Source organism: Saccopteryx leptura, chromosome 5, assembly GCF_036850995.1.
Source record: "Saccopteryx leptura isolate mSacLep1 chromosome 5, mSacLep1_pri_phased_curated, whole genome shotgun sequence".
Taxonomy (NCBI): domain Eukaryota; kingdom Metazoa; phylum Chordata; class Mammalia; order Chiroptera; family Emballonuridae; genus Saccopteryx; species Saccopteryx leptura.
Genome location: NC_089507.1, coordinates 112,861,305 through 112,874,026, shown reverse-complemented (window position 1 = coordinate 112,874,026; position 12,722 = coordinate 112,861,305). Strand labels below are relative to the sequence as shown.

General features: G+C 38.5%; 1 protein-coding gene across 3 annotated transcripts in view; it reads right to left on the bottom strand.

Annotated features, from left to right (window-relative positions):
• The window catches only part of CUL2 (cullin 2), a 119,440-nt gene that overhangs the window by 48,892 nt on the left and 57,826 nt on the right, over positions 1-12,722 (bottom strand). For all 3 annotated transcript variants that reach the window (XM_066384899.1, XM_066384897.1, XM_066384898.1), the window contains exons 7-9: positions 6,621-6,717; positions 6,420-6,530; positions 1,955-2,117 (exon numbers count right to left, since the gene is read on the bottom strand). In XM_066384899.1, the coding sequence (XP_066240996.1) occupies positions 1,955-2,117; positions 6,420-6,530; positions 6,621-6,717 (371 nt within the window). The remainder of the gene's footprint in view (positions 1-1,954; positions 2,118-6,419; positions 6,531-6,620; positions 6,718-12,722) is intronic.

The window sequence follows — 12,722 nt, the reverse complement described above, 5'->3', positions numbered from 1 at the left end:
TAGGCTTTTAAATTTTATATCAAAATGTAAGTATTGATTTTTTTTTTCATTTTTCCGAAAACGGGGAGGCACTCAGACAGACTCCCGCATGCGCCTGACCGGGATCCACCTGGCACGCTTACCAGGGGGCGATACTCTGCCCCTCTGGGGCATTGCTCTGTCGCATCCAGAGCCATTCTAGCGCCTGAGGCAGAGGCCACAGAGCCATCCTCAGCGCCCGGGCCAACTTTGCTCCAATGGAGCCTCGGCTGCGGGAGGGGAAGAGAGAGACAGAGAGAAAGGTGGGGGGAGGGGTGGAGAAGCAGATGGGCGCTTCTCCTGTGTGCCCTAGCCGGGAATCAAACCCAGGACTCCTGCACGCCAGGCCGACGCTCTACCACTGAGCCAACCGGCCAGGGCCTAAGTATTGATTTTTTAGTGTGCTTTTAATTTGCTGCCCCCTAGCCTGACCAGTCGGTGGCGAAGGGGATAGAGAGTCGGATTGGGATGCGGAAGGACCCAGGTTCAAGACCCTGAGGTTGCCAGCTTGAGCGCAGGATCATCTGATTTGAGCAAAAGCTCACCAGCTTGGACCCAAGGTCGCTGGCTCGAGCAAGGGGTTACTCGGTCTGCTGAAGGCCTGTGGTCAAGGCACATATGAGAGAGCAATCAATGAACAACTAAGGTGTCGCAACGAAAAACTGATGATTGATGCTTCTCATCTCTCTCCATTCCTGTCTGTCCCTATCTATCCTTCTCTCTGACTCTCTCTCTGTCTCTGTAGAAAAAAATAAATAAAACAAAAAAAATCTGCTGCCCTCTATTTTAACGAGATTGAGTGCTTATTTATGTTTTTTTGGCCATTTGGATAGCCTCTATTCTGCTGTGTCTATTCAAATTTCTTGATCATTTTATATTTGGACATAAACCTTTTTCAGTCATTGCAAATATATTCTTACCCTATGACTATCTTTTGGTGATCTAAAGTTGTTAATTTTAATGCATTCTATTTGATCTATCTTTCCTTTGTTGTGATTTTTATGTCTTATTTAAAACATCTTTCCCTACTTCAAGGTCATGAAGTTATTCTCCTATCTTACCTTACTGTTTCACATTTAGAACAGAAGCCTGCAATGACTTCACTGATTTTGTACATGGTGTCTGAAGTAGAGATCAAATTCCATTTTTCCCAAATGAATACCCAGTGGACTAGGCACTGTGCTGAGACAGTCTCTCCCAGTGCTATGCAGTGTCCTTTCGTCTTACATCACGTTTCTGCATAGGCACGGTTACTTCCAGGTATTCACTCCCTGGTCTATTTGTTTATCCCTGACCAATGCCTCACTGTCACAATTCCCGTGGTTTCATAAATCATTCTATCCTGCAAGGTCTTCCTGTCATAGCTGTCAACACTGTCATGACTGTTCTTAGTCTAAGAGCATAACTTTCAGAATTAAAAAAAAAAAAAAAACTTTGGTTTTGAGTAGATAGCCCTGTGTCTATTACATCAATGTTGCTTTCAATGATGTTTAATTTCCTACATAAGTTTGGCACAAATTTTGTTAGCTTTATTCCCTGCCATTGGAAAATTCTGCATGCTATTTCACTGCATATTGCTAGCATCTCATTGTTTTTATTTTGTATTTCACCTACTTTGAGAGAGACTGCATATCTCCATTATATTTAAAAATATTTATATTTCCTTTTCATATTCTTTGCCTTTTTTCCTATTGTTTATCAGAACTCTTAATATATTAAGGAAATTAGCCCTTATGATACATAAGAATGTGCAAACATATTTTCTGGGTTTTTTTTTTTTTTGAGTTTAGAATGCACTTTGAGAATATACTTTCCCCAAAGTCTTTTAAAACAGATTATTGATAAGGCATATTGAAATCTAAAGACACTTGAAGGCTATGTAAAAAGTGCTATATAATTTAATTTTTATTTACATTTAACAATTCATATCACTTACCATTTTTTTTCTCCTGTCGAATGATATTATGACATTCTGCATGTAAGAACTGTAAGTGGTCTGCTACCATTCGTTGTTGACATTCATGGATCACTTTAGTATATGAACTTGGGTTCAAGTACTTTCGACATCGAATTTCTTCATCTTTTAATCTACCTAGGACCTTTAGAAACATATTGTTATAAACTATTATGAAAAAAAAAACTGTAGTATCAGTAACTTAGGTAGCCTAATTTTACTGGCTTATATCCAATTTAAATGCACATTCTATAAATCTTTTCAAATTTTTAATTACACTACAAGTTCACCACAGACTTATGAACATGAACTAGTTATGTAATCTACATTTTGTCTTAATTTACTGACCCTGATCATCCGAGCACATAGACAACTGAACATGCAGCAGGAAAAGTAGGTAAAAATTATTAAAAACCAAAACAGGTGGTCACTTCATAAATATTTAATTATTAATCTGAAAAATAATTCACATCAAGCAGATTAATCTAATTATTTTGTGTTGGTTCCTCATATGGTATGTGCATGGTTAATTATCATGGTAAAGATTTCTTAAAAATTTTGGAAATTAAAATATGTTTAGTCATAGTTAAATATGTCACATAAGACCTTTATTAAAGCTTTTGTGATATAAAAAGCACTAAGCTACAAACAATACACTACTAGTTAATATTAACAAGAACTAGTAAAGATAATAGCCAGAGAACGGCTAATTTCTACATCAAAACAAAAATACATTTGCAATGAGAATATACCTGCATAGAACATGCACACATAGATATTTATGCCCTGAAAATACTCCGTAAAGTAAAGTTATGTAACTAGAGTTTCTGAACTGGCCCCAGGGAACTATGTGCATTTAAACCTTGGAGAAGTGCCTGACCAGGCAGTGGTGCAGTGGATAGAGTGTCGGACTGGGATGCCGAGGACCCAGGTTCGAGACCCCGAGGTTGCCAGCTTGAGCGCGGGCTCATCTGGTTTGAGCAGAAGCTCAAGAGCTTGAACCCAAGGTCGCTGGCTCCAGCAAGGGGCTACTCAGTCTGCTGAAGGCCCGCGGTCAAGGCACATATGAGAAAGCAATCAATGAACAACTAAGGTGTTGCAACACGCAATGAAAAACTAATGATTGATGCTTCTCATCTCTCTCAGTTCCTGTCTGTCTGTCTGTCCCTGTCTATCCCTCTCTCTGACTCACTCTCTGTCTCTGTAAAAAAATAAAATTAAATTAAATTAAAAAATAAATAAATAAATAAACCTTGGGGAAGTACTACTGAGCTTTCCTGGGCACAAGAAGGTGATGTTGGGAGGAAAGATGATGGTGAGGAAAATAAGACATCACTCCTGGACCACCTCTCAGAGATCGTCTGACAAAAACAGACTGAAGATTGAGAGACACAAGTCCTGTCTTTCTGGCTGTGCCTCCCTGTGTGTGGAGCCAGCAGTTCAGGGCAAAGTCACAGAAACCAAAGGTAGAATCTAGAATAAAAGACATTCACCACACATTTCATCAACTAAGAAAGTCATTTTGGTTCTGGCAGGGTAGCTCAGTTGGTTAGCTCAGCAGTGGTTTTCAACCACATATAGCAAGGGACCAGTGAACATATTTCAGAGACCACTAAGGCAGAAATTATCCTGAGAATATGTGAATTTGACTAAGATCACTGGGTATATATAATCTTCATAACATCAGGGTAGTGAATTCTTCTGCAACAGGCACGAAATATCTGGTGGACCAGTCTGCGGACCAGTGGTTGGAAAACTCTGGGGTAGAGTGTCACCCTGACAATGCCGAAGTTGTGGGTTTGGTCCCTGGTCAGGGCATATACAAGACTCAAGTAACAAATACATAAATAAGCGAAACAACAAATTAATGTTTCTCTCTCTCTCTCTTCTTCCTATCTCTAAAATCAATAAATAAATTAAAAAAATTGGAAAGTCATTTTGGTCAACATTTTTCTTTCAAAATAAAAAATTTTAAAAATAAAGTAAAAATAGTTCTTAAAAGGATTGTGCCTATTAGTCATTGTATAAATGACTTTAACCTGTTTATGAATGTATAACATGCAATGGGAATGAGTGTGGGCCTGAGGGAGGTGAGGGAAGATGAGGAAAAAAAAAGAACCCAAAATGATAACTGGGTGGGAGGTGGGCTGAGGCGCACACACCAAAAGGTAGACAAGGATGGAGTGTTGGATGCAGGGCTTCAGACAGCTATAGCACCACTGCAGCTGGGGAATAGGCCAAAATTAGAGGACAGATACAAAGAGGAAAGGAAGAAGGCTACACTATTAAGTCTATTAAATGAACTACTCTTATAAGCGTCACTTTCCAGACATAATTTCCAGTGGCCCTCCTTTTAACAGTTTAAAATGTAATGTACATATCATGATTCACCCATTTAAAGTATACAATTCAGGCCCTAGCCTAGTAGTTTAGTGGGTAGAGCATCCTCTCGATACACCAAGGTTGCGGGTTCGATACCCGGTCAGGGCAGGTGCAAGAATCAAACAATGATGCATAAATAAATGGAACAACAAATCAATGTTTCCTTCTCTGTCTCTCCCCTCTTCTCTCTCTAAAATCAGTAAATAAAAGTTTTAAAAAAGGAAATGTATTTTAAAAAATAAAGTATGAAATTCAATAGTTTTTGACATATTACATTATTAGTGTTTTTAAAATTGTGATAAAATATATAACATAAACTTTGCCATTATAACCCTTTTTTTGTGACAGAGAGAGACAGAGATAGGGACAGATAGGGACAGACAGACAGGAAGGGAGAGAGATGAGAAGCATCAATTCTTCGTTGCGGCACCTTAGTTGTTCATTGATTGCTTTCTCATATGTATGTGCCTTGACTGGGGGTCTACAGCAGATCGAGTGACCCCTTGCTCAAGTCAGAGACCTTGGGCTCAAGCTGGTGAGCCTTGCTCAAACCAGATGAGCCTGTGCTCAAGCTGACGACCTTGAGGTCTCGAACCCGGGTCCTCCACGTCCTAGTCCGACGCGTTATCTACTACGACACTGCCTGGTCAGGCCATTTTAACCCTTTTTATGTGTGTAATACGTGGCATTAATTATATTCACAATATACAACTATTTTAAAAACTTTTTCATCATACCAAACAAAACCCTTAAAACACTAAGCAGTAGCTACCTATCCTCCCCTCTGCATAACTTCTAACCCACTTTCTGTATCTCAGAATGTGCCTAGTCCAGGTGTTGCATATAAGTGGACCCACACAACATGTTTGCCAATGGTCTTTTGAGAGCCAGATCTAATGAGGAATATGTTTCACTTATCACTGTGAGCACTTTCAAGATTGCATCACGATCCTTTAACAAGAGTCTCAGCTGCAAAGAGGGCTAAGAGCTGAGAAGCACTGACAGTGTAACCTGCACTTAACAGACAGAGAAAAATGTCCTAGATGATTTACTCAAGGTCCCGAGCAAATGAGAGACAACAGCAGGAAATGAATTAAACAGCCAGAATGCTAGGCCTGGGCTTTATGAAATGCATAACAGTTTATCAGTAAGTAATGATATTTCTTGACTTATATATCTTCTATGCAGACACACTACACTGTACTTATATTTTATCTTTCTTACTTATGTTTATTTAATATTTTAACTTTCTTGGCTGAACTAACTAATAAAAATCATCCTATAATAAAATGCTTGAACCCAACAATGCAGATGAGAAAAGGCCATTAAAATTTCTAATATATCTTGCCCTTCCTCTCTAAAATCAAGAAATAAAAACAAAGAAATAAATAAAATTTCTAATATAGCTTGTAAGATATCTATTCTTTTACTGAGAAAACATACATGGTATTTTAAATATGGTAATAAATGTGCTAATGATTAAAACTTCTTCTGGAAAAATTTATTTTCTTAGCCTTCCCTTAAACAGACAAAAAGAGTGACCTATTCAAATCTCCATAGAATTATAGTTTTCCTTTTTTTTCTTCCATTTTAGAGGAAGAAAGATAAAAATCTAAATACTTATCATCCAGACTTACCCTATTCCCTAAACATATCCACTAAGCCAGCGGTTCTCAACCTGTGGGTCGCGACCCAGGCGGGGGTCGAACGACCAAAACACAGGGGTCGCCTAAAGCGCTTTAGGCAATAGGCACTAAGCAAAAAAATATAGTTTATTTTTCCCAGAATGTGAATACATATTCATTTTAAAGACAAGCAATCACGATTCACCAAAAGTATCAACCATGAAAAATACTAAAACTCACAGAAAATGCTGTAGCAAGAAAAATATAGGTATCAGGAGGTGTTGCACATTAACTATAATTCAGAGCAATGACCAAACAGAAACTTTTTCCACCAAAAAATAAATTAAAAAAATATATATATATAAACAAGAAAACTATTACACAAAACCATGCTTGATAAATATAGAAGACGTACTGAGCATATATGTTTTCTTCCTTACCTTTTCCATATACTGTGAACAGTTTGATTCTTGTAATAAATTTGAAGCTTCTTGCTTGTAATACTCTCCTGTTTCCATCAGAAAGGGGGACTCAAAGATTTCCTGATAAAACTAAATAAATCAATTAAAATAATATTGAAAAAATTAAAACAAGTAATATAAGAAATTAAAGGTCTGATGTTTTTAAAGGAGGCTTTTTACCTTTAAGGGGAATTTTTTCTTATACTGTTCAACATGAACAAAGGAGTTAATAACCCCATGGATTACTTTCTGGTTCGGGTCTTCTCCACCACGATCACTAAAAGAAGGTGTAACACAAAAATATTTTTGAGAATACAAATTATCTGTAGAAATATACCAGTATGCCACAATATGACTGCTTATTCATTGGTCTAATCAAATTGTAAAGCATCTTAAAGGTCAATGCACGCATGCCCTGGCCAGTTACTTCAGTTGGTTGGAGCATCATCCCAATATACCAAGGTTGCAGGTTCAATCCCTGGTCAGGGCACATACAAGAATCAACCAATGAATGCATAAATAAGTGAAACAATAAATCAATGTTTCTCTCTCTCTTTCTTCCTCTCTAAAACCAATAAATAAAAAAAATTTTAAAAAGGTCAATGCACACATGATGCCTAATCCTAATTTTTTCATATAAAAGCTGAATTATTTGATATTTAATGTACATTATTAGCTATCATTTCAATAAATAAAAGAAAGGCCTTGACTGTAAAATTAAACATATTCTGCTGATACTAAAAGGCTACTTTAATTTTAGAATAGATATGATCCTATCAGTTCAAGACTTTAATATTGGTGGTTAAGAATTTTGAATATTACTCACCATAAATACTGTTATTAAAAGATTTGGTCTGAGATTTTCAGTCTTTGAACCATTACAAGTACGCCTCTAGTAATGTGACAGTACACATCCTCAGAGAGGTACACTCTATAGCAGTGTTCTTCAATAATTTATAATCTTCACACTTCATACAACATCAGGGTGGTTAAATTTTATTATGGACCAGCATGAAATTTCCATACTCTTCATACAACACAGGATGGTTAAATTAACTCTTTCATGAGCTGGCATGAAATTTCTGGTGCACCAGCAGTGGTATGCAGACAGCAGTTGAAAATCACTACTCTACAGAACACATCACTCACTGAAATGATGACAGCTGTGTGTTTTCTCTACGCGATCTGCTGGAGCTGTTAAATTGCTTTCCATTCAAGCACAAAGGTATTTCTCTATTTAGAAGTTCATGCTCTGGCTGGTAGCTCTGGATAGAGCATCAGCCTGGCGTATGGATGTCCTGGGTTCGATCCCTGGTCAGGGCGCACATGAGAAGTGATCATCCGCTTTTTTTCTCCTCCCTCCCCCCTTCTCTCTCTTCCTCTCCCACAGCCAGTGGCTCAATTGGTTTGAGCGTAGGCCCCAGGCACTGAGGATAACTTGGTTGGTCAGAATGCATCAGCTTCAGGTGCTAAAAATAGCTCGGTACTCAAGCATCAGCTCCACATGGGGGTGGGGGTAGGGGGTGTTTGCCGGAGGGGGGGATACCAGTCAGGAAGCACGTGGGAGTCCTCCTCACTATCTCCTGTCCTTCACAAACATACATATATAAAGAAGCTCAGTGAGCTCTGTTTTAATATTTCTATATTTCTTTATAATTGCAAAGGGATCTAAAATCATCTCAATTATTCATCTGTTAAGTTCCCACATAGTTTTGTTTTGTTTTGTATTTTTCAGAGGTTGCAAATGGGAGGCAGTCAGACTCCCGCATGTGCCCGACCGGGATCCACCCAGCATGCCCACCAGGGGGCGATGCTCTGCCCATCCAGGGTGTTGCTCTGTTGCGACCAGAGCCATTCTAGCGCCTGAGGTAGAGGCCATGGAGCCGTCCTCAGAGCCTGGGCCAACCTTGTTCCCATGGAGCCTTGGCTGCGGGAGGGGAAGAGAGAGACAGAGAGGAAGGAGAGGGGGAGGGGTGGAGAAGCAGACGGGTGCTTCTCCTGTGTGCCCTGGCCAGGAATTGAACCTGGGACTCCTGCACGCCAGGCCGACGCTCTACCACTGAGCCAACCAGCCAGGGCCAGTTCCCACATAGTTAAGGTACTACTGCAATGCAAGTCTCAATCACAATTTTTAAAATGCAGGTGAATGTTTGCCTTTCTAATTACAGGTACAGGGAAATGAAACAGAAAAAATGTTCACCTAAAGCCATAGTCAAACAGTCAGACTCAAAGCTTAGAGTTTCCAACTCCAGTAGTAATTGTTGATTTAAACCATTATACAGTCAAAGGGTCAGGTTTCTACTAGAAACCTCCACCTCACTTAAATTTTTTTTAAATTAGTAATTATTTTATAAAGAGAGCAACAGAAAATGTTACCATCATCTCCTAGTAAACATGCTTTGTTCTGTGTAGTAGGACTGAAATTGTCTACCATATAAGGCAAGTATGAGGCAACTGTCCCTCCCGGCCTCTGCGCCCCTCTGAGCCTCTCTCTCTCCTTCGTCCTCTAATTATCTGCATATTCTGGGAAAAGCTGTTGTGCGTGAACTAATATGGCCAAGTAATTCTGTCAGTAACAGACTTTTAGATACAAAGTCTACATGTTTTTAAGAAAAACAAAAGGTCACACAGTAAGTTCATTTCCTTTGCATATCTTCTTTAGTTCCCTCTTAAGCTCAAGTAAAATCTGGTGAAATAATGTTCTAACTTATCTATTTGGAATACACCACTTTTAACTTTGCCTAGGACCAAATAAAAATCAGCCAAGAACAAGAAATCTCTAAATATTTGGAAAATCAGGTTACCTAAAATTCTTTTCACCAAATCCTATTGTCCCGGTTCAGCACCAGGAAAACTTCCATTCCTGCTATTGCCTTGATATATATTTTTTTTTTGTATTTTTCTGAAGCTGGAAATGGGGAGAGACAGTCAGACAGACTCCCGTATGCGCCCGACCGGGATCCACCCGGCATGCCCACCAGGGGCGACGCTCTGCCCACCAGGGGGCGATGCTCTGCCCCTCCGGGGCATCGCTCTGCCGGGACCAGAGCCACTCTAGCACCTGGGGCAGAGGCCAAGGAGCCATCCCCAGCGCCCGGGCCATCTTTGCTCCAATGGAGCCTTGGCTGCGGGAGGGGAAGAGAGAGAAAGAGAGGAAGAAGGGGGTGGGGGGTGAAGAAGCAAATGGGCGCTTCTCCTATGTGCCCTGGCCGGGAATTGAACCCGGGTTCCCCGCACGCCAGGCCGATGCTCTACCGCTGAGCCAACTGGCCAGGGCCTGCCTTGACATTTGATTCTGATCCCAAAAGGCCCAGATAAGATGGATTCAGACAGGGAACTGCCTAGAAAAAAATATTAGTATCCGTAGTACTTATTAACTAAGTTGTCCTCCCTATAGGACTAACATCTGAACGCAGAAACTCTTAGACATAATTATTCAATTTAAGATCACCACATATTTTTATAACTAAACAAAAAATACTATATAAAATCCAGGAATAGAACTAAAATGAAACAGAGGCAAGTAATCTAACAGATTTCAAAAACAGTGGTTAAAAGGGTGCTCAAGGAATTTAGTAAGGACGCCAACAAAAAGACAGTAAGCTTAAGAAAGGACACAGAAATCATAAAAAAAGTCAGAAATGAAAAACACAATTACTGAAATGAAGAATATACTAGAAGGAATCAACAGAAGATTAGATGAAGCAGAGAACTGAATCAGCAACTTGGAAGACAAGGTAGCAAAAAACATCCAATAAGTAGAGCAAAAAGGAAAAAGAATGAAAAAATGAGGATAGTTTAAGGGACCTCTGAGACGACATCAAGCAAAACAATATCCACATCACAAGGGTACCAGAAGGTGCAAAGAGAGAGCAAAGGATTTAAAAATATTTGAATAGTGACTGAAACTTCCTGATGAAGAAAACTGACATACAAGTCTACAAAGTGTAGAGGGTCCCAAATAAGATGAACGCAAAGAGGCCCACACCAAGGCACAGCATAGTTAAAATACCAAGAGTAAAAGACAAAGATAGAATCTTAAAAGCAGCAAGAGAAAAGCAGTTAGTTACTTGCACAGGAGCTCCCATAAGACTGTCAGCTGATTTCTCAACAGAAACATTTCAGACCAGAAGGGATTGGCATGAAATAGCAAAAGTGATGAAAGTGATGAAAAGCACTGACCTGCAACCAAGACTACTCTACCCAGCAAGGCTATCATTAAAATGAGAGATAAAAAACTCCCAGATTAAAAAATAAAAGCTAAATAAGTTCATCACCACCAGACCAGTATTACAAGAAATGTTAAGAGATACCTTTAAGAAGGAGGAAAATAAAATATAAGTATGAATAATAAAAGAGCCATAACCACGTGCCTATTAATAATCACTTTAAAAGTAAATGGAGTAAATGCTCCAATAAAAGCCATAGGTAACTGAATGGATAAGAAAACAAGATGCTTACATATGAAGAGATTCGCTTCAGAATAACTTCCAATCTCTTGAAAGTAAATGGATAAAAAAGATATTTCATGCAATTAGAAACAAAAAAAAAGTTGGAGTGGTAACACTTATATTAAACAAAATAAACTTTAAAACAAAGGCTGTAACAAAAAAGGACATTTTGTAATGATAAAGGGATCAATCCAACAAAAGGATACACAACACAGAAGCATCTACAAATTGTCAGGTTGGTATTGGACTTATAGGAGGGTAACTTCATAAATTATATATATCAAGTTATCTAACCACTAAGCTGTATACCTGGAACAAATACAAACTAATATTTTTTTAAATGTTTTTTATTATTTATTGATTTTAGAGAGAAAGAGAGAGGAAGAGGGGAGAGGGAGGAAAGGAGGGGAGCAGGAGGGAGAGATTAATGGACTCATCTATGCACTCATTGTATGATTCTTGTGTGCGCCCTGAATCCAACCTGCAACCTTGGGGTATCAGGACAATGCTCTAACCAACTAAGCTACCAAACCAGGGCTAATATATCTTTTAATATAAAATAATATTGACTGGGGTGGTGAACACACAATACAATATATAGATGATGTATATTATAGAATTATACACCTGATATCTGTATACTTCTATTAACCAATGTCACCCTAAAAAATTCAATAAAAATTTTAAAAAATAGTAATATTGAATGTGAACTGGTATCAAAAATTAAAAATAATAAATTCTTATGAAGAGAAAGAAATGAGACATGACAGCTAAATGCAATGCAGTGACTTGGACTGAATCCAGGGACAGAATGAGGACATCAGTGAAAGAACTGGAAAAATGCAAATAAAGCCTGCCATTTAATTAATAGTATAATACCAATGCTCACAGATACACCATCGGCAGTAAGATGGTGATGGTAGGGTGAACAGGTACAGGAACTTTCTGTGCTAGCTTTACATCAAAAGTTACTTGAAATAAAAAGTTTTTGAACAGAATATGATCAACAGTGACTTTCTAATGATTTTGAAAAGATAATCACAACTGACTAAAAAAGAAATATAAGTTTAATTAGTCTTAAGACTATAAAAAAAACTGCACCACTGTTAAAAATATTATTTTAAAATATCTTCTTACAAAGAAACCCTAGATCCAGATAGTTCTGAAAGGAGTTTCACTAAACCTCAAAAAATTGATCATTCTGGCCCTGGCCAGTTTGCTCAGTGGATAGAGCATCAGCCTGGCATGCAGACATCCCAGATTCGATCCCTGGTCAGGGTACACAGGAGACTTCTGTGCTTCTCTCCCGCTTCTCTCTCTTTTCCCCTTTCACAGCCAGGGTTCGATTGGTTCAAGTGTTAGCCTCAGGCCCTGAGGATAGGTAGGTTGATTTGAGCATCGGCCCCAGATGGGGGGGTGCCAGGTAGATACTTGTTGGGGTGCATCCGGGAGTCTGTCTCTCTATCTCCCCTCCTCTCACTTAAAAAACAATAACTGATCATTCAAATTTCATACAAACTCTTATTTAAAAGAAAAAGAGAAAATACCCTATAATCCAGCCTATAAGGATGAGCCTAATACCAAACCCAAAGACAGTATGAGAAAGAGTAATTACAGGCCCACCCAGTCATGAATACAGATGCAAAATGATAAATAAAATACTTGCAAATCAAATGTAACAATGTGTAAAAATTATAATAGACAAAAAACCTGGGTTTTATCCCAGTTACATAAAGATAATTTAATATTAGAACATCTATAAATGTAATTCACCACATTAACAGAATAAGAGAAAAAACATAAAATCTCTCAATAGAAATACAAAAATCAT